Source organism: Condylura cristata, unplaced genomic scaffold (assembly GCF_000260355.1).
Source record: "Condylura cristata isolate star-nosed mole 26May11 unplaced genomic scaffold, ConCri1.0 scaffold00025, whole genome shotgun sequence".
Lineage (NCBI taxonomy): Eukaryota > Metazoa > Chordata > Mammalia > Eulipotyphla > Talpidae > Condylura > Condylura cristata.
This window is the reverse complement of record NW_004567126.1, coordinates 15,339,240-15,359,457: the sequence shown is the minus strand read 5'-3', so window position 1 is coordinate 15,359,457 and position 20,218 is coordinate 15,339,240. Positions and strand designations below refer to the sequence as shown.

Below are 20,218 nucleotides of genomic sequence, written 5' to 3'. Positions count from 1 at the left end.
GGGCAGGTGACAGATGGGAACAGCATGTCAAAAATAGAGAGGAGTCCCAGGAAGAAATACATGGGCGTGTGAAGGACAGAGGAAGTAACAATTGCAGTCAGGATGAGTAAATTTCCAAGCAGGGTGAAGAGGTAAATGATCAAGAAGATGACAAAGAGCACAATCTCTAGTCCCTGTGTCTGAGGTACTCCCATGAGAATGAACTCAGTCAGCTCCGTGAGATTCTTCATGTTGCTTGGGCATGTGCAGTGGTCTGGTTGGAAACAGAAGACAAGATGGCATGAATGTGAAGGAGACACTGCAACTGTATTCATACATCACACACCATTTCAAAATAAAAATGATGCTGAAGTTAAGAAATCAGAGTTCTACCAAATTTTTTAGGGGTTATAAATCGAATCTGTAACTTCATAGCTCAAGATAACATTTTCTTATGAGTGTCTATGAGCATATATGGATCTGAAGGAAAATGAGCTTCAGGATGCTGAAATACTAGATGGACTATGAGATCAGAAATCCCAGTAGCTATCATTTAGCATAATTTAATTAAGGCTGACCACCAACTATAAATAATAACGCTCTAAAGTAGACCGACTGGAACCTGAGGTGCCAGATTGCTTTTCAGAACATGTCTGTAGTTACTGAAAGATGTGGTCAAATGCCCCAAGCATCTATCAAAAGTCAGTATGTGTGGGATCTCTCATGAGATAGCATATCCCTTTATAATTGCAATATAAAATACATATAAACTGCAGATAAAAAAACAGAAGGAAGCATTATTTGGTCAAGTGCCTAAATAAACTGTGGAAATTGAACATAATTAATGTCCAAAACCAACTGTAGAGTGATAAACCTGGAAGCCGGATGCCCCTGATTATTTTTAGAGTGTGCCTGTTATTATTCAAAGGTGTCTTCAGATACCCTAAATCTCCACTGAAGAGATTTTGGGCACATCATTCCATGTGCATATATTTTTTAACTTCAGCTTTTTTCTTGCTTGGCCATATTTATTAAAAGATAAAACTTAACAGTGATCACTATATATAACCCTGAATTCTTACCTTCTCTAGAGATTAGCATCTAATTGTGTCTAGTATAAAGAAGTAAAGATGGGATGCTTAATCTCTGCTAAAAATTGGAATTTTTTAATTATTTGTGCAATGGGACGCTTAATCTCTGCTAAAAATTGGAATTTTTAAATTATTTATGCAATGGAAGTATTTTAGTTCTGTAACTTTTGGGGTGTTTTATAGAAAAATTAGTGTGAAAGCTATTTGGTAGATTTTTTTTAGTGTACAACACATTATTGTTTACTGTAAGCAGTCTTGTACAACAGATTTCTAGAATATATTATCTTGCATTATTGAAATTTCATAACCTTTGAATATCAATTCCCCTTTTCCCTCTGGCTTCTGTTCTGTCATCCATCAGTCTGATTCTGATTCTGGGAGCTTGATAATTGTTTTATTTTAAAGGAAGATGTCACTCAAATGCAGAAATATGAAACTGCCCGTGGGTTCTATTGTGATCAGTGTCTGTCACATGCTTTATATTTAAATGTGCTTGTAAGTTGTGCAGAGGGGGCTATTTTCACTTTGTTTTTATTTTATAAATTCCTATTTTGATATTCAAAATGTATGAAAAATGTCTAATTATAAATGACTGACTTCTAAATATAATCCCTGATATAGTTCCCTGATTCTCTTTATAGTTCAAAGTGACTGATCATTTTATCTTCTAAGAAAATAGGAAGTGGTAAGACAGGTTAAAATATCTACAAAAGAAATTCTTATACAATTGAATGAATTCAGGTTCTTTTGGACTATAAGATCCTTATAGTAAACACTGCAATTTATGTCTCTCCTACCTTCATGCAAGGAATCCCCGCTCCAGACCATTCAAAAACAGTAAAATAGGAATCATACCAATATTTGTTACAAGTGATATATAAAATAAATATGAGATACCTTTCTGCTGGTTTGAGAGCAGAATAAATACTATTTTTATCTAAGACAGAAACCATCATCAAAGATTGCTTTAAGAACTATCTCATGAAAAAATAACACTACTTAAAATTGTATTTACCATGTTGAATTTTTGAAAAAATATAAAATTCTGTCCTTATAATGTCAAATATTTTTTTCTTAGAATTTTCCCAACCTCCTCATTCCTAAAATAATACTTAGGTTCATAGACATCCAGGACACACCTGAAACCTAGAATGATAATTCAAAGTCATTTAGATGGCACCTATAATAAAAATGGATACAACTTTCCTAGATTGACCCAAAGCAAACATTTGTCTAGGAAAGATACAACATAGGATATATTGAAAATATTAGAGGTCTAAACACCCATGGTTAAATTCTAATTGATAGTGGCATGACTATGGAATAGTAATTTACTTTGTCCCAGCCTCAGCTTTCATTTTTGAAAAAGCTTCATTGTATTGAAAAGCTTTTGAAAGTATTCATTGTACCAGTAGCCTCTCTCTCAAATACTCAGTTAAAATTTATTACCATAACTGGGGTACTTTTGAGAATCAAAATAGTGCTAATAATCATTCAGGCAACACAGAGGGGTAAAATAAGAACATTCTATCAAACTACTGACTAGCCTCCTTGGCATTATCCCCCTCAATTATGTTCTATAAACCCATGTTTGACCTTTGCAATAAAAATGTGGGAGGTTTTTACAATTGTGCTTGGTATGTAGTGGAACCCAGTAAATGTTAATTTTTGTTTTAATGAAGATAATATTCTATCATACGATTGTTGTAAAGATTAAAAGGTGATGTTGTTCATGAAAGAGTTGAATCAAAATAGCGTGTTATATCTGGCTCATTATGACAATATTTGCTGGTGAGAGTACAAAGCTAAAGGATTTGGGAAGTAGTTACCTGCACAGAGATGACAGATGGTGTCTTAATCCTGATAGAGATCACAGAAGGGACAGTAAAGTGAGGACAACATAGAATTGGAGGCCAAACCTTGAGAGATGCTGCAGTTTAGGAAAAGGAGAAGAAAAGGGAGTCATTTAAAAAAGAAATACGTACATTCTTGAAAGAATTTGGCAGAATCCCAGAGATTATCTTTGCATACCTTTGTATCATAAAGATTGTTATTTTCTCCATGACAGAGAAGTTTATTTTCTTCATGTCTGAAAATATCCAATCAGGTTTTTAGCCCTAAGTAACAGTAACACTTGGAAAAGCTGATAGATGCTAAGTTATTAAGGCAACAAAACTTAAGTCAAAATAGGACCACTGACTGCATTCCTGCATTCTGTTTGATAAAGTGAATGGAGGTGAGAAAGCTAGTCATTGCAAAAAAGAAGGAAACTCTTGATTTTGATTTCTTCTGTCAGCACTTGCTATAAGCAAAATCCAGAGTGAGGATAACTGAGAAAATAAAAAGATGTTCTGAGCACTTTATGGTCAAAAAGTTCACTGTAGGTTTAAGTCAGAAAAATAAATATTTTACCCTGCTTTTAGCTGCAGTTTGTCTTTCACAAATGTTTTTAGAGCTTTCTATTCCCAGTCTCTTCTTTCTAGGGCTCATGGAAATGGTTCGGGCTTCTTGGGCTGCAGGCTGCACTTGGTTCTCTTCATTCCTAATCCCACAGAGAGTGGATGCTGTACATGTGTTTGCCCTGTAACCTGGGGCGATTTCTGTTAGCAGAAGATCTCTCGGCCTTTTGCAGGATCTTATGTGATCTTATATGGTCCCTCTGGGGTCCCACTCATGCTGTGTCCCAGGACACAGGGAACAGGAGCCCTCTGAGCAGAGGGAGCAATTAAATGCCGGATGTTGAGAGTGTTTAGGAGTGTGGAAATAGCAGCAGTAATCAGTCTTTAAAGGAACCAAAAATCAAAGTGGGTATAGATTCCCCCATGTCACCATGTTTGATTGCACTGGGTAGACATCCTATGGAACCCTTTACTTCTCTGTGGATCTCAAGGGATTGGTTTATTTTTTTTCCCCCCAGTTTCCCCACAACCTCTTGACTGTGGAGATACTGTGACACATTGAAACGAGTACCCTGGGAGACAGAGGATATGCGCTCAAAGAACAAGGCTGTTTCCCATTAACAATATGTTCTCAAGCAGCTCTGTTCTTTTGAGCCTTAAAATACTGTATTTTGAAAAATGGATTTTAATAGTATTTTATTGAATGATTATATCGATTAAATGCTCTGCTTTTAAACTTCCTGGTACTACTTGCTCCTATAATACTTATTTCTTGAAATGGAAGAAGTTTAGGATGTCATCATTTTAATTACATTGTTAGAAACTGTTCTTTCTCGGTTCTCTCCTTCCCTTTCCATTTTACCATGAGTAAGTTTGGGGTTTGTTTTGCTTTTGGTCTATATGTGATTAGTTTTTGTTTGTTTGTTTGTTTACTGGTAATTACAAGCAAAGAGAAAAACAAGTAGCATATCAGGATTTAGAAAAAAATATTAGTAATTCTAAACATTTTCATAATAATATCCTCTAAATGAACTCAAAATGACTTTTAAGATTTTCCAGATTCTCTGGCGTCAACCTGACCAACCCAATAAAAGGAAATTGAAACTAGCAGTTAGAAAGGGACATGGTTTCGGCTGACATTTTTTAATAATCATAGTTTTATTGTTCAGTGTGAAGACAGAGTAGGTAATGTGACTCGATTTTGCAAACACTGACATGGACTCAGAAGTAGTGTTTTTTCCCTACAATTATTAAATAGTAGCAGTAGAAACAGAGACACAGACTCTAAGGCTCACAGTTGAATTTTATGGTGATTCTAATAATACATGAAAAGCTAGTTCTTAGTTTGGTCTAGAAATTTAACTCTTTGGATGTGGATGTGTGCACTTCCTTGGAAGTGTAAAACTTGAGCTTTATATGGCCTCTTTCCTTTCATGCTCATTTGTACTTCTTGTTTACCAAAAGCCTGTCTGCTGGTAGCTGATGACAGTTATTACTCTTCAGTAAAACAGCATCTTCTAGGGAATCTCTGGCAGTAGTTTTTGTCAATGCCTAACAGTCATTACACAATGAGTTAATATTTGTAAATCAGGGCTCAGATTCTTATTCAAATGTCTACTTTCATATGTCTTCAATTTTATTAAAATGAGGGTGCATGTTTAAGTTAATGGGTGTTCTGTACCCTAAATGTTTCAATTGTGTGCTTTTCAGTATGTCTCCATTGCATCACAATGTCAAAATATTTCATTTGAAAATTTACTAAAAATAGGATGTTTACTTATATCTCTGATGTCCAGTGGACATAAAAAGTGAATGAAACAAATACTGTTATCAACTGTTACTGATTTTTTTTTCCATTGTATAGAAAAGAAATCTTTTGAACAAGTTTTAGTAAGACAAATATACTTGTCATGGCCACAACCCAGATACCGTAGTATCCAGAATAAACAGGACAACAAACAAGTACTAGGATTGCTTGGATCCAACATATCATCATAACTATGTTGCAGGAACAAAATTGCTGTGATCTCACATTGTTCAGGCCAGGGTAGCAGGGCCTATATGGGATCTCCTACTGCAGCTCATTCTATGCCTCCATGCTTACATGAACTTCATTTTGGCCTTTTTCCTCATGCCTTTTACAAAGGCAGCAATTATTTTATTTGGGATTTTTCCTGTTTTTTTTTTCCTTTTTTTTTTTTAAGATTTATTTATTCATATGGAACTGGGGTACAGGCCAGAGATGTGGAAGGTGAAAGGATTCACCAGAGACAGAGAGGGGAGCAGAACAGACAGAGCTACAAAGTACACTGCTGAGGGGAGCAGCGGGCGGGTCAGGAGAGGTCTGCCGCACCATATGGATCTCCTCCGGGGCAGGCGGGGATCGAACTTATGTGGAAGTGGCTTTAGCTTCTTAGTGCTGTGCTTTAACCCACTGCGCCACCAGGGAGGGCCCTTGTTTTCTTTTTTAAAAAGATTTATTAATCCATACAGAAACTGGGGTACAGGCCAGAGGTGTAGGGACAGTGAGAGGCTTCACCAGATAGAGCAGGGGGCAGAACAAGCAGATCAACGAAGTAAACTGCTGAGGGGAATGTAAACTGCTAAGGGGAGCAGTGGGCAGGTCATGGGTCTGCCGCACCAAGTGGATCACCTCCAGGGTGGGGATTGAACTCATGCTGAAGTGTCTTTAGCTTCTAAGTGCTGTGCTTTAGCCTGCTGTGCCACCAGGGAGGTCCCTGTTTTGTTTTAATAGTTTCAAACAAGATAGAAACTTTGAGGAGTAAAAATTGAATCTAGAAACTATAAAACGTTGTGACACTAAGGGCTGGTGTGTCTGTAGGCTCTTCAATAAATAGTACCTTCCCCCCACCCACCCCAATATTGGATAAAATGTAGAAAGAATGATAAGCACCAGTTATCTTTGGAGGGCAAGGCAGAAAATGTAATTTGTTTGGAGAACCAGATAATAGTAATCAAAATACATTTAGCCATCATCATCTTTAACACTGGGCAAGAAAATATCTCTAATCTTTTTACAATAAAAAAAATATTAGGGATACTGGCAGCATGGGAAAGTAGGAAAATTATGCCAGAGCTAGATAGCTTGGTCTAGGTCTGATTTGGTGTAAGGAGAGGTTTCATAAAGGGTAAGACACACATTGATGCATCTCAGAGCTGCTGTCTAGAGAGGGGTACAGTGGGTGATGGCGCACTGACCACAGCAAAGTTGACACAGGAAGCTGTCAGAGCAGTTATTTATTGCCTGCTATGTGTTATGAGACCTCAGAGAGCTATGAGGAAACTGTTAAGCAGGTCTTTTAGGGTAGTCATATTGTAGAGGGGTTAAGAAAAGGAGTTTTGGAGTTAACAGGATCCCACTTTGAATTCTGGTTTGTTGCTTAATATGCAATATTGTGTCATTTATTTGAAACCTCTATTGCACAAAGCTCTTTTATATATAAAATTAGAACTCTGCTTTATAGATGAAATGAAATGTCTATGTAGGGAGAAAAAGTATTAAAATAATTTCTAATGAAGTCACATACTTAAATGATGAATGACTATTGTGTTGTACAGAGAAAAAATAAACTAGTAAGAGATTTTTAAAAAGAAGAAAAAAGTCTTCAAGAGTTTTCTATGTATCTTGGATTCCTTGCCCATGAATAAAGAACTGAGATTAATACTGGTAATAGAGTTAATGATGGAGTCCCTTGGGTTAGATACACATAAATATTGAAATCTTAAAATAGAGATACACATAAATATTGAAATCTTATTAGGCAAATTAATGGAATGCTCAGAGGAAGCACTTTTCTATATATGCTTATTTATTTAGAGGAAGAAGTAGGAGGACAATGTTAAGAGACCAGTTTTCAAATTCTGTTGCAAACCCAGGATTTATCTGTAAGAAGTAAGTTCTGCCTTGATGAACACCCTTTTCAAGGACCGTTTCACTTCCCTGTTCCTTAAAGAGTAGATTAATGAGTTCAGGATGGGTGAGACAATATTATTTAGTATTTATACCATGGCACCAAGCAAGGGGTTGGGTGTAGACTACAGATAGATGATGATTACAGGTCCATAGGCACAGAGGATGGCAGTGAGGTGGGCACTGCAGGTGGAGAAAGCTTTCTTCCTGCCCTCTGCTGAATGAATTCTCAAAGTGCCAATTCCGATGCATGTGTAAGAGACACACACAGTGAACCAAAGCGTGAAAGGCAGAAAACCAGTAGCAGAGGAACTCACGTTCTGGGCGAGGGAGCTGTCATCATAAGCCAGGGGTAAGACAACAGGAATGTCAACAGAAGAAATAGCCCACCTGGTTGGGTCCACAGTAATTCAACTGAAATGTAAAGGAGGTCAGGGTGCTGGCATTTAGACAACCCATAGTCCAGGCCAACACAGACTCCAGGCCTCATGATGACACTGTACCTCAGTGGGTGACATATGGCCACAAAGCGGTCATAGGCCATCACAGAGTAGAGGCACCCTTCAGTGGAGCCCAGGAAATGGTAGAAGAAGAGCTGGGCAGCACATCCATGGTAAGAAATGGCGTGGCTCTGGCCAGAGAGGTAGAGCAGCATCTTGGGGCAGGTGACAGATGGGAACAGCATGTCAAAACATGGGCGTGTGAAGGACCGAGGAAGAAACAATTGCAGTCAGGATGAGTAAATTTCCAAGCAGGGTGAAGAGGTAAATAAATGATCAGGAAGATGACAAAGCACAATCTCTAGTCTCTGTGTCTGAGGTACTCCCAACAGAATGAACTCAGTCAGCTCTGTGTGGTGGGAACAAAAGACACTAAATCCTTCATGTGGAGGCTGACTTGTGAAAGACATAGACCAATTTATTCATTGTCACCTATCTTAATTTAAATTTAAAGATGATGCAAATAAAAAGACCTCAAGATACTATATTCTTTCATGAATATGACTACGAAACCACCAAACATATGTTGAATAATTGAATAGGCTTTGAGGATGGAACTGATGAACATAATTTAATATATACACAATCAGTAGTGTAACAATAAGTCCCTAATCTAGACTAGTCTGGAAGCCGCCTCTTGATTTCTTTGCAGAGCATGTTTATGCACTCAAGGATGTGGTCAAGTATGCTATAAATCCATCCAAGGTCAATTTGGACACTTTGGATGAGAGCAGTCAGCTTTGATAAGTGAAATTTACTTCAGGATTACTATTCTGTTGGATTTATTTCTCAACCTGGGCATTTTGCACATCTTATTTGACTGAGAAGAAACTAACACATATTAAACACTCAGTGTTTAAATTATTTAGGGTTTGCAACTTTTTGTTGTGTTTTCTACTTTAATTTTATTGTATTCTGGTGTAGAACAATTTTTTGACAGTCCAGTAAGACATAATTTTAATTTTCAATAATTTGATTTCATCCTGGAAAGAAAGCTTAATGTGCCATTAAACCTTCTACACCATTTCAGTACACAGTACAAATTATTGTTGTCTATCAAAGTGTGCTACAGCAGGTATCTAGAATTGGGTTGCCGAGACTCAATGTCCTTTGTGCTAATAACTCCTTGTTGGTCCACACCACTTTCTGCACTCCTCTCTCCTCTTCTGTGCATACGCTGACTGCTTTATTTTAAACCAAGAAGTTCATCAAGTGGAGATGTTAGTTTGTGCTTTGACCGACTGTATTTGCAAGGCTTGAATTTAAATTTAAAAGGTGCTTTAATAATGCTTTCAGTTTCTACTTGTATGATCTGGTTGTTTGTTTTTTTTTTTGTTTTTTTTTTGGTCAAAAGCATATGAAAATTATCTGATTATAAATGTCATTTCTAATCATAATACTTCATCAACTTATCTGATCCTCTTTTGTATCTAATAGTTACTGACTTTTATAACTTTATGTTCAACACAAAGTGAGTCTTAAGAGGGTTTCTACTATCTGTATATGCAAAAGAAAACCTGATGGAACTGAATTCAGGTGCTACTACACTGTGAGGTGCCTGAGAGCACCTCGTTTGTCCTTGACCTGCAGCATGTAGCAGGACCTGCGAGTAGCTGGCATTAGACAAATGAACAGAAAGTTAGAAATTCATTTATGAATATACTTTTGACTATAAATCCATGAAAAGAGCATGTCCTTTCTTGTTCACCATGTTTCCTCTAGAATTTAGAAAAATGTGTCTACTTAGGTAGAATTTTAAAATACTCTGCAGCAATTCCCTTAGTCTTTAAACTATTTGAAGCCTTTTTATTAACCCTGGAAAGATCTGATGATAGAGACCTGATATGGCTTGGGAGTCCATGAAAATAAAAGGAATTTAGATTTCATCTAATTGAGCATATCTAACTCTGGAGCTAGAAAAGATAGGATAAGCCTTGAACATATTTATTATTGCTGATAATGGATAATTGCCTCTTGCTGGAGGGAAAAATATGAACAATAGGTGGGAGTAGACAGTGAAGAATATAGATTCTCCTGAAAAAAAAATGAAATGGAGAAAGTCATAATTAGTGAAAACTTATGCAAATAAGATGAAAAGATATGAAAAGGAGTAGGTGTAAAAATAATTGAAATAAAACAAAATTATTCACCCAGACATATGTTCCAGATTTAGATTATACATCTCAGTTCATTTGATAATTAGAAGATAGCATCATCACAATATTTTAATGCAACTGACTCACCTTGCTGTTATACAAATATCAAGTCTCTATAGAGATTCTCTATATTATTAAATTCTTTGAGTCTCAGCGACCTTTGGTCATTTTTACATTTACTCCAAAGTATCTGAAACTAAAGAAATTGGGAAAGTAGTCATCTGTATGGTGATGATAGCCAATGTCTTAAACCTGAAGCAGATCTCTAGAAAAATACTCAATTTATATTTTTATATTTTTACTGAAGTAACATTGATTTACAGTACTATATGTATCTCAGAGCTACAAGCTCACACCTCTCCAGGGAGCTGCTACTGCATCACAGCCACCACCAATGCACCCATAATCTTCCACCCTGTTCTACTGTGTATCCTCTCCCTTTGCCCCCAACCTTTTGACCTTTGGTAACTTCAGCTATACTCAATTTTAGGAGAAAGAAAAGGAGTTATTTGAAAGGAAATATATACATTCTTCTGAGAATTTGGGTAGACGAGGAGGATATCTTTTACATATCATAAGGTTTATGATTCACTCCATCTTTACTGTTGTTCCATTTCCATAGAAACATATTTTCTGCATCAGATAATATAGCCAACTTATTTTTCAGTCCTCAGTAACTGTGGTTCTTGGAATGCTGAATTAATGACTAATGAATGCCTGCATGCCCACTGATTGAGTTAATAAAGGATAAGCCCTAGTCATTTTATATAAAGATGAGGAAGCCTTAATGGTGATTTCTTCCATACTCCTTGCTAGGCCAGTTTCAGGGTGAGGTAAAGAGTAAAAATGTAGGGAGACAGAGAGATGCTCTGGACACTCATGTACTCAAGGTACCATGACTGGCTTAAGTAAGGAAAACAATTATTTTTCCACTTCCTTTGCTTACCTGTATCTTCTATAGAGTTGTGGAGATCTCCATCCCAAGCGTATTTCTATCTTAGATGTTATGAAGTTGACTTGGGTTCCGAAAATCCAGACCACAAATGGCCTGTTTAATTCAGAATCACAGAGCAGGGATGCTATATATTTGATATTTGCTCTCATCTAGTGTAACTTCCTCCAGATTAAAAGAAGGAAAAATACCTTCTACCTTTTGGATTTGAAAGCATCTAGTAGTCCCTTTGAAGCCCCATCCAGGATCTGTTCTGAGACTCAGAGGGCAGAAACCTCTGAGCAAAGGGAACAATTAAATGCTGAGTATCAGGAAAATAAGAAGTGAGCAAATGGTTTATAGCCATCAAGAGAAACTTTAAAGGAATTGGGAATCAGGGAGATCATGCATTTTCCCTTGCTACCTTGTATTTCTATCTAGGTACACCTCCCATGAGCCCCTTTTCTCTCTAGATCTCAGGGATTTAACCCTTGAAAGTGAGCATATCAAACCATCCCAAGATTTCCAGGATTGGTCTCTAAGCCCTGCTTTGGCATGCAGGTTATTTTGTGTTAAGAGGGATGAAGGCCCTAGAAGCCGAGGAGAAGCTTTTGTCTGAGTCCTCAGCCCTTTCCTAGTGGACTGAGAGGAGACTGTTGCTCTCTAAACTTTTTTTTCTTTAAAGATTTATTTATTTATGCATACAGAACTGGGGTACCGGCCAGAGGTGCAGGGGTGGTGAGAGGACTCACCAGAGACAGAGTGGAGAGCAGAACAGTCTGAATGATGAAGTACACTTCTGAGGGGAGCAGCGGGCAGGTCAAGAGAAGTCTGCTGCACCATGTGGGTCACCTCCAGGGTTGAGAATCACACTCATGCTAAAGTGGCTTTATCTTCTTAGTGCTATGCTTTAACCCACTGCGCCACCAGGGAGGGCCCAACTTTTTTTTTTTTTTTTTAATTTATTTATGATTACAGAACTAGGGTACAGGCCATTGGTGTGCTGAGAGAGAAGATTCACCAAAGACAGAGTGGGAAGCAAAACAGTCAGATCTACTGGCATTGATACCTGTATAATCACTGTAGGCCACCCTTTCCAACCTTGAATGTTAGTAAATGGATGTGACCTGTCACATGCTGTTGAGTTTACTTGTCTAGCCTGAGAAGAACCCGGAAGGGTGGAATTTTTTTCCTTTTTCCCTGTATCCAGACACCAGCTTATCTGTCATTTCCCGCCAATGTCTACCAACCTATTCCCCTAGCAGTTACATGGTGGGAAAATCTAACATAATTACATACATTGCAATTAGAGGGTTTTCTTGCTTTCTCAGGTGAAATGCTACCCCGTGGATGTGTGTACATTGGTGCATACATGTTTACACAGTGCATTCATTCATGACTGGAGCACACTTGGATTGCTTCCACCACCTGACCATTGTAAATGACGTTACTATGAACATTCTGTGAATGTGAATATCTCTTCAAGACACTTTGGCTGTATACCAAGAACTGGAATGGTTGGATCACATGGCAATGCTATTTTTAGATTTTTGAGGATGCCCCATACTATTTCCATAGTGGTTGTACCAGTTCATGTGCCCACCAGCAGTACACAAGGATGCTAGCTAGTGTCCCCACATTCTAGTCAACATTTACATTCTTCTCCCCCCCCCAAAATAGCCACCTTAATTGATGTGATTGAGTTCTTTGTGTATTTATTTGCATTCCCTAAAGATTAATGTTATCTGCATCTCTTCATATGCAGATTGGCTATTTGTCCTTGGAGAAGTATCTAATATTTCTGACTTTTGTTATGGATGGAGTAAGATTTTAAGTGGTGTGTGCATGGATTATGTGCACATTATTTAAATACTAAATGTCGAGTGCTTAACTGAAGCTTTAGATATAGAAATATTTAAACTCTTTTTAATTTGGGTTTTAAAATGACCAAACTGTCAATACAACATTAATTAAGAAGTGGCAAATAAGGTTAGATATTTCAATTAGTGCATGTTATTCTAGGTCCCAATTATTTACTTGTGTCCCTTATTCCTCTTTTTTTTTTTTATTTGATGTCATGCTTTCTTAATAGGTCAACACACAGATTCTATGAACATTAGAATTCAAGTATTGCTCTTTAAATGCTGCATGCAAGAAGTCACTAGGGGCTATCTATCTATCCTCTAATAATTCTCGGATATTCAGATTAAATATTTTGCTAACTGCTTTTTCGTTTGTGTGCGCGCACGAGCGTGCGCGTGCTTGAACCCGCTACGCCACCAGGGAGGGCCTCTTTTATAGTCTTAATACATTTGTGGATGTATCTAAAATTGCTTGTTTCGAACTTTTTTTTTTGCATTTTCTTAATAACATGTATTAAAGGGTAAAGACATAGTTTATGTGTAGTAAGATTAAACAATTTTACTTTTCTTGGTAATTTACATATGTTTCTCTCTGGACTACCCTTTTCTGTCTTTTACCAGTTTTCCAAATATAGTTTTTTATTATAACAGTTTATTTTATTTTATTTTTTTAAAGATTTATTTATTTGTGCATACAGAACTGGGGTACAGGCCAAAGGCTCAGGGGCGGTGAGAGGCTTCGCGAGAGACAGAGTGGGGAACAAAACAAGCAGATCAATGAAGTACACTGCTGAGGGGAGCAGCGGGAGGGTCAGGAGAGGTCTGCCGAGCCACGTGGTCACCTCCGGGGCAGTCGGGAATCGAACTCATGCAGAAGTGGTTTAAGCTTCTTTGTGCTGTGCTTTGACCTGCTGCGCCACCAGGGAGGGCCATCACACTTATTTTTTAATGCAGACATTTAATATACTTGGAACTTTTCACTTTGTGGTTTGCTTAGTGGTTTAAAAGAGGATTAAAACATAAGTACAAACTAACAACACTAAAATATCTTTAAAACTAATGTGTCTGTGGATTCTACAAAAAATATTGCCTCCTCTTCCTCTCCGGGTTCAGAAGACTGCAGGAATAGTCAACTCTGGTATTGCTGGAAGCCACATTTGACCAGTATAACTTGGTAGAAACTAGGTGAACATGACCCCATATTTAGGTTATCATATATAACCTTGGACAGGAAGGCTTCCCAGTTTGTTCACACTATGGAGTACTTGGGGATATTGGCAGCCCAGCACAGTAACAGTACTATCCCAGTAAGTTAAGAGGCTAGTTTTACCATAACTAGATGTGTTATCTAGGGTAAGGCATTTTGCTGTATGTCCGATGAGATGATATCTCAGTGGGTGACAGATGGCAACAAATATTTATAAGCCATCACACAAAACAGGCCGTTTGTAGCACAACTCAAGAAATGATAGAAGTAAATATGGGCAGCACATCCGTGGTGAGAAATGGCGTGACTCTGGCCAGAGAGATAGAGCAGCATCTTGGGGCAGGTGACAGATGGGAACAGCATTTCAAAAGTAGAGAGGAGTCTCAGGAAGAAATATATAGGTGTGTGAAGGGCAGGGGAAGAAACAATCACAATAAGGATGTGTAAGTTGCCAAGCAGGGTGATGAAGCATATGAATAACAAAATGACAAAAAGCAAAGTTTCCACCCCTTGTGTCTCAGATATTCCCAGCTGAATGAACTCAGCTCCTTATGGTTCCTCATATTCCTGAAGGGGTGGTCTGGATGGATATAAATACATGAAAGCATGAAGACTGAGTTTGATTTGTGATGGAAACAACCAATATATTCACCATCACCAGCCACTCTTTAAATGTGAAGATGCTGAAGTTAAGAATTAGAAGTTTGGGTCTCCCTGGTGGCACAAGAGGTTAAGCTCAGCACTATAAAGCTGTCTGCATCTCAAGTTCGATTCCCAGTCAAGGAGCTGACCCACATAGTACAGCAGACCTCTTCTGCCTTCCCTGCTCCTCCCCTCTGGAGTGTGTGTCAATCTGCCTTTTCTGTTCCCCACTCTGTCTTTGGGGAGTCCTCTGAGACCCCGTGCCTCTGTCCTGTACCCTATTCCTTGCATGAATAAATCTTTAAAAAAATAATTATTCCTACAGTAAAAAAACTAGAAATTTTGCTAAAACGCTTGGAGGCTATAAGGAAAATCCATGTCTTCCCGTATGTGAGATGTTGGACATATAAGAACAAAAATTTTTATATCAAACTGTTGGTGGCGCGGTTGCACCCAGCTCTTGGGACTCCGAGGAATGCGCCCACCGCTGTGCTACCATGGCAACAGATGGTTGAACCGATAAGGTGGACGCAGATTTGTGGTCATCCTATCTAACAGCCTGAGGCGCCATAAAGGCAGTGAGGGAGTGCAGACCCCTGCGCCATAGGGAGTGCAGGTGTCTGGCAGTTGCCGGCCGAGGTGTGATAAGAGAAATTCCTCACTTCCCCCATACCTCCTTCTCAGTAAATTTCCACTCTTCTCCTCCAAACTCCCACCCTTACTGCCTAATGATATATAAAGGGGGTCACGGACAATAAAGAGAGAGACTCCTGGATGAAGAACCTTGGTGTCCTGTGTTTTCTTTAACCTCATCGTCCCTCGCCGGACTCGGCTCCGATTAGCCGGACGCGGCATCAAACAGATGAATATAATTTGATACGTGTTCATACCAATTATGGGACAAAAATGCACTAAATTAGACCACCCTAGAAGTCTGGTCCTTTGTAGATTCCTTTTCAGAGCATATCTGTATGTCACACCTGCGCTATATCTATGTATCACTCCTGTGATGACAATAATGGATTGTGGTAAATTAAAATAGTATTTTAATTTATATCATTCCTGTTGGATTATTTGAGCATTTGCTTACTTGGCAGTATTTCTTTAATTTAAAAATAACAGTGGTAAACTTGTATATTATCCTGGGTTTTAAATTCTTTAGAGGCTATCAGTTTGTTGTGTCACATAGGTGGGGAATTTTAGTGAAGTTATGTCATTTATAAAGGTGTAAAGATAGAGTATTTAATCTTTGCATGCTTAATACAGGGAGGCATTACAATTATGAAACTATTTGAGTGTTTTTTTTCTGCTGTCTTAATTTTTTATTCTATTAAAACATGCATCCTTTTAGTAAGATATTTAAGTGCACGATACAATATTTTAAACTTTTGGTACAGTATTATATACCAGACCTCTAGAATTTATTTAGATCTTGCACTAATGAAGTTTTACGTGCTTTTATTTAGGCAGCTCTCCATTTCTGCCCACCCTTGCCATGGCAAACACCATTGTGCATTCTGCTTCTGAGTTTGACAGTTATTTTAAAGGAAAAGGTCACATAAATGAATATGCAAAGAACATGCATTTGCCAGTAGGGTGCGCTGTAGTCAGCTGTCACAGTATGTTTAAGGTGCTTGTCAATCCCAAAAGATGTTTTTTCCTTTTTACATTTTGGTATTCAAAAAATGTGAAAATTGTTTAATTATAGTGATTTGGCATCTATGTATAAGTACTTACCAGTCCCTCTGAATCTCTTAATAGTTACTGACTCATAATAGCACCTTCTAAAACAATAGAAAGTGCTTAAGTAGGGTAATATCCAGATATGCAAAATAAACTTGATGGAACTGTACTCATATTCTGTCAGGCTATATTAAGAGCAAACACACCCATGATGGTTGAATCTTAAGTATGATCACAGTGAATGTAAAAAGCTGGCAATAAATATTTGTGAGATAAAAGAAAGCATAAAAAGTTATTTTATGGTACAAATGCTCCATAAAGATTCTGTTTTAAATTAAACAGGATAATTGCATCAAATAGTCACTGCTGTAGGGGAATGGTGCTAACAGAAGATAGGATTTTTGAAGTAGGCCTATGTGATTTTAAACCTAAACTCTCATTTACCTATTCTTTGACTTTGTGTGTTTCAGTTTATCTGTCTTTAAAACAGGGTTGTATTACAATCCAAGATTGTTAGTAGATTTAAACAGTATACTACAGTATGAGACTCTCAAGTGGTGCTTGTCACATTTCATGTCCCTAGGAATTGTTATTTACCTTTTTATCTGGGCAATAGTAAAAATACTCATGTATTGCTCTGGCATCAATATAGATAATGACAAATAACCTACAGCTTGGGACAAGTGTTTAGAAAATGTATCTGTGGACATAGTGGTCTCTTCTGAATGACGCTGAGACACAACTAACACCGTGGTGGAGAAGTTAGGGAGCCATAGCTTAAATATTGTTCTCATATTTCTTACCCCGTAGGAAAGCCCCCAACCCTCCGAATCACTGACAATGCTGTAAAATATGAATTATGATACTGTAATACAGGGACCTGTTAAGTATCAGTCTATAAGGTATCCATAAATGTCACATTTCTGTTGGTTGTAGAGCTGTATAAACATTTTCTATAAGACAAATTGAAAACTATGAGTAATATCTCATGAAATGAATAGTATTTTAGACTGAAGTTTTATATACTATGTATTAAAAACATTTTTCCTTAACAATGACAGTCTTCATAAAAGATTTTGATATAGTCAAAGTGCCACATATAGTTCAGTGTTATAATATTTCCCGGAGAGAGTTTAATGCTAAAGAATTTGGGGAGTGGTTGCCTGCATGGAGGTGACAGTCATTTTCTTAAACTTGCAGGTCACAAGAAAGGTCAGGACAACATAGGGTTGGAGGTCAAGCCTTTAAGAAAAGGAGCCATTTAAGAAGATATATGTACAGTGTTCAGAGAATTTGGAATAGACTAGGGACTATCTTTTACATATTTTTGTAACATAAAGATTATTATTTTCTCCATGCTGGGGAATATATCTTAACTAAATTTTTGATCCTAAGTTAATGTGTGGTACTTGAAATGTGATAGATGCTGAGTAAATGATTAAAGAACAAAAACTGACAATAAATGCATTCCTGCATGCTGCATGGTAGAGTGGGTAGAAGAAAAGGCTCTAGAGATTGCCTAAAATGAGCAGCAAGTCCTCACTGTGAATCTCCCGACATTGCTTGCCACCGAGATCTAGAATGAGGTTACATACTAAAAAGGAGAAAGACGGGGAGGTACTCTGCACTTGCATGGTTGAGAGGCTCCTGCAGGGACCAAGGAAGAATAGCATATGCTTGATCCCTCTTCACTTTCTTCTGCAGATCTCCAGGACTCTGTTCCCCTAGTCACCAAGAGACCAGACTTGAGTTCTCTTTCTGTAAAGCACAAATTTTTTTCACTGAAAGTTACAGAAAGAAGCTAACCCTCCAATGGCTGTCCTATCAACTGGGGTAAGGGGAGGGAGGGAAATTTCCTCAGAGAAAGGAAAAGATAAACGTCTGCAGGATTTTGAATGATTTCACAGTCTCTCTGGAGACCCACCTAGTGATATCCCCAGACACAGGGAACAGGAGCCTTCTGAACAGAGGGAGCAATTAAATGCTGGAAGTTGAGAGAGTTTGGGAGTAATAGTACATGAATCAAGATAATGATTCTCAATTCTTTTGAAGATTGAACTTGCTTGTTCCTTGTGGCCACCATTTTCTGTTCTGGATATTGAGCCCAAAGACCCCTTTGTTCCCTATGGATGTCAGGGATCTGACCTGTTTATCAGCCACTTGTTAGTTTAACCTGTTCATTGTATTGTGCCAGGTTTCGAGTTTCCCAAAGACCACCAAGGAGCCGATTCCGATACAAAGCACATGAGGGTCTTTATTGCAAGCTTGAGCCAGGGCTCCCAACATGCAGCGGCACAGCAGTCAAAGTGGAGAGCCCTGAGCTCAGGGAAGGCAGGGTTTTTATTACAGAAGAGGGGAGTTTCAGCACAGCAGAGGGGAATTTTAGCTCAGCAGTGCATTGACTGGTGGACATTGAACCAAGTTACCTTGTCTGAACCCGGTTGGTCTCTGCATGTAAGTTGTGACCTTCACTACTCGGCCCACATACCTTAGGACACCTGGCGTTTTCCTGATATGTACTGGTTACTTGCCTACTTGCTAATTGGCTGTTGCTGTGGGATGAGCAAGATCAGGACATTTACAGTTAAACTCAGCCTTGACACCTTGTTGATAACCGAAACTTAGGCCTGGCTGGTTCAGAAGCATTCTGAAGCCTTGTCATGGCGTCAGTTTGGTCTTTGAATTGCTGTGGTTTTGGAAGAAAATGTAGCATAATGTACCACTTTGGAACCAGGGGTTTCTGAAACCAGGAGTTTCTGCCTCTCATTTATATGTTCTAGAGAAGATCAATGACTCTCTTTGAACTTTAATATAATTTTAAAATGGAGTTTTACTAGCATTTTGTTGGGTGTCTGTGAAGTTTGGGTGAGGTATTTTTTAAAAAGTTCCTGGCACATGTTCTTATTCCATACATTTTTATTAAACTTGCAGAAAACATGGATTTCTCATCATTGCTAGAGTGTTGGCCTTTTTTTCTTATTCCTTCCCTTTCCACTTTGAAGATGAGTTTTGTTATTGTTGTTGTTGTTGTTGTTGTGTTATTGTTTGAGTTTAAGTAATAATACAGGGAAGAGTAGGTGATCTTTATAAAAAGAAATTATTAGTTTTAAAATTAGGACACTATATAGGAAATCTAAGATGCCCTTTCATAGTAAAAACCTGTTCTCTATGAAATTTCATGATGTGAGATTCTGGGATATAATCAGATTAAAAATCAGGAGAGTGAAACTAACACCCAGAGTGAATGTTCTTGTCTGAAATAAAGCTATTTGCTTTACTATGTAAAGCACTTTGACTTCTATAAAAATTCAAATACAATAGCTAGATTTTTAAATCCATTTTATCTATTCTCCATCTATGTTGTTTTTGTTGAGCCCCAGTGTCATGTGAACTCTCCAAACACAAAATTTGTAAGTTACCAGTTATTACATACAATGATGCCTATTAATTGTAGTCATGATCAGTAAGTAATAAGCAAGGTAATAAAAAGATGTATACACCTCTCAGAACTTTTTCCATTTGATCTTTGTGACTGTTATCATGATAACAATCACAGCCATCAGCATTCTCGTGTAACGCCAAATAATCACAGAATGATACGCACTTTGGACATTTACATGTTTATAACTTTTTTAATTTAAAAGACTCAGTATAAGAATAATAAAAAGCCTTCAATGAATTGCAATGGGACTATCAAATCTCACTGGAAACTAGAATGAGACTCCATGATAATAAAGACAGAATGGTGGAAAGGAACTTCAGGGTTAGAAGTATTATGAGCAGGACCTAGTCATACCGCAGTGTCAGGTTTCCAGGTCTCCTCTCCCAGCCAGGAAA

At 37.8% G+C, this 20,218-nt stretch overlaps 1 protein-coding gene and 1 pseudogene across 1 annotated transcript in view; both read right to left on the bottom strand.

Annotated features, from left to right (window-relative positions):
* Nucleotides 1–3,039, bottom strand: part of LOC101626345 (olfactory receptor 148-like) — a 4,480-nt gene extending 1,441 nt beyond the window's left edge. The window contains exons 1-2 of the mRNA XM_012729391.1: nucleotides 2,900–3,039; nucleotides 7–253 (exon numbers count right to left, since the gene is read on the bottom strand). Of these exons, the coding sequence (XP_012584845.1) occupies nucleotides 7–230 (224 nt within the window). The 5' untranslated portion in view covers nucleotides 231–253; nucleotides 2,900–3,039. The remainder of the gene's footprint in view (nucleotides 1–6; nucleotides 254–2,899) is intronic.
* Nucleotides 3,040–7,369: 4,330 nt separating this feature from the next.
* LOC101626111 lies at nucleotides 7,370–18,015 on the bottom strand (annotated as a pseudogene).
* Nucleotides 18,016–20,218: the final 2,203 nt, after the last annotated feature.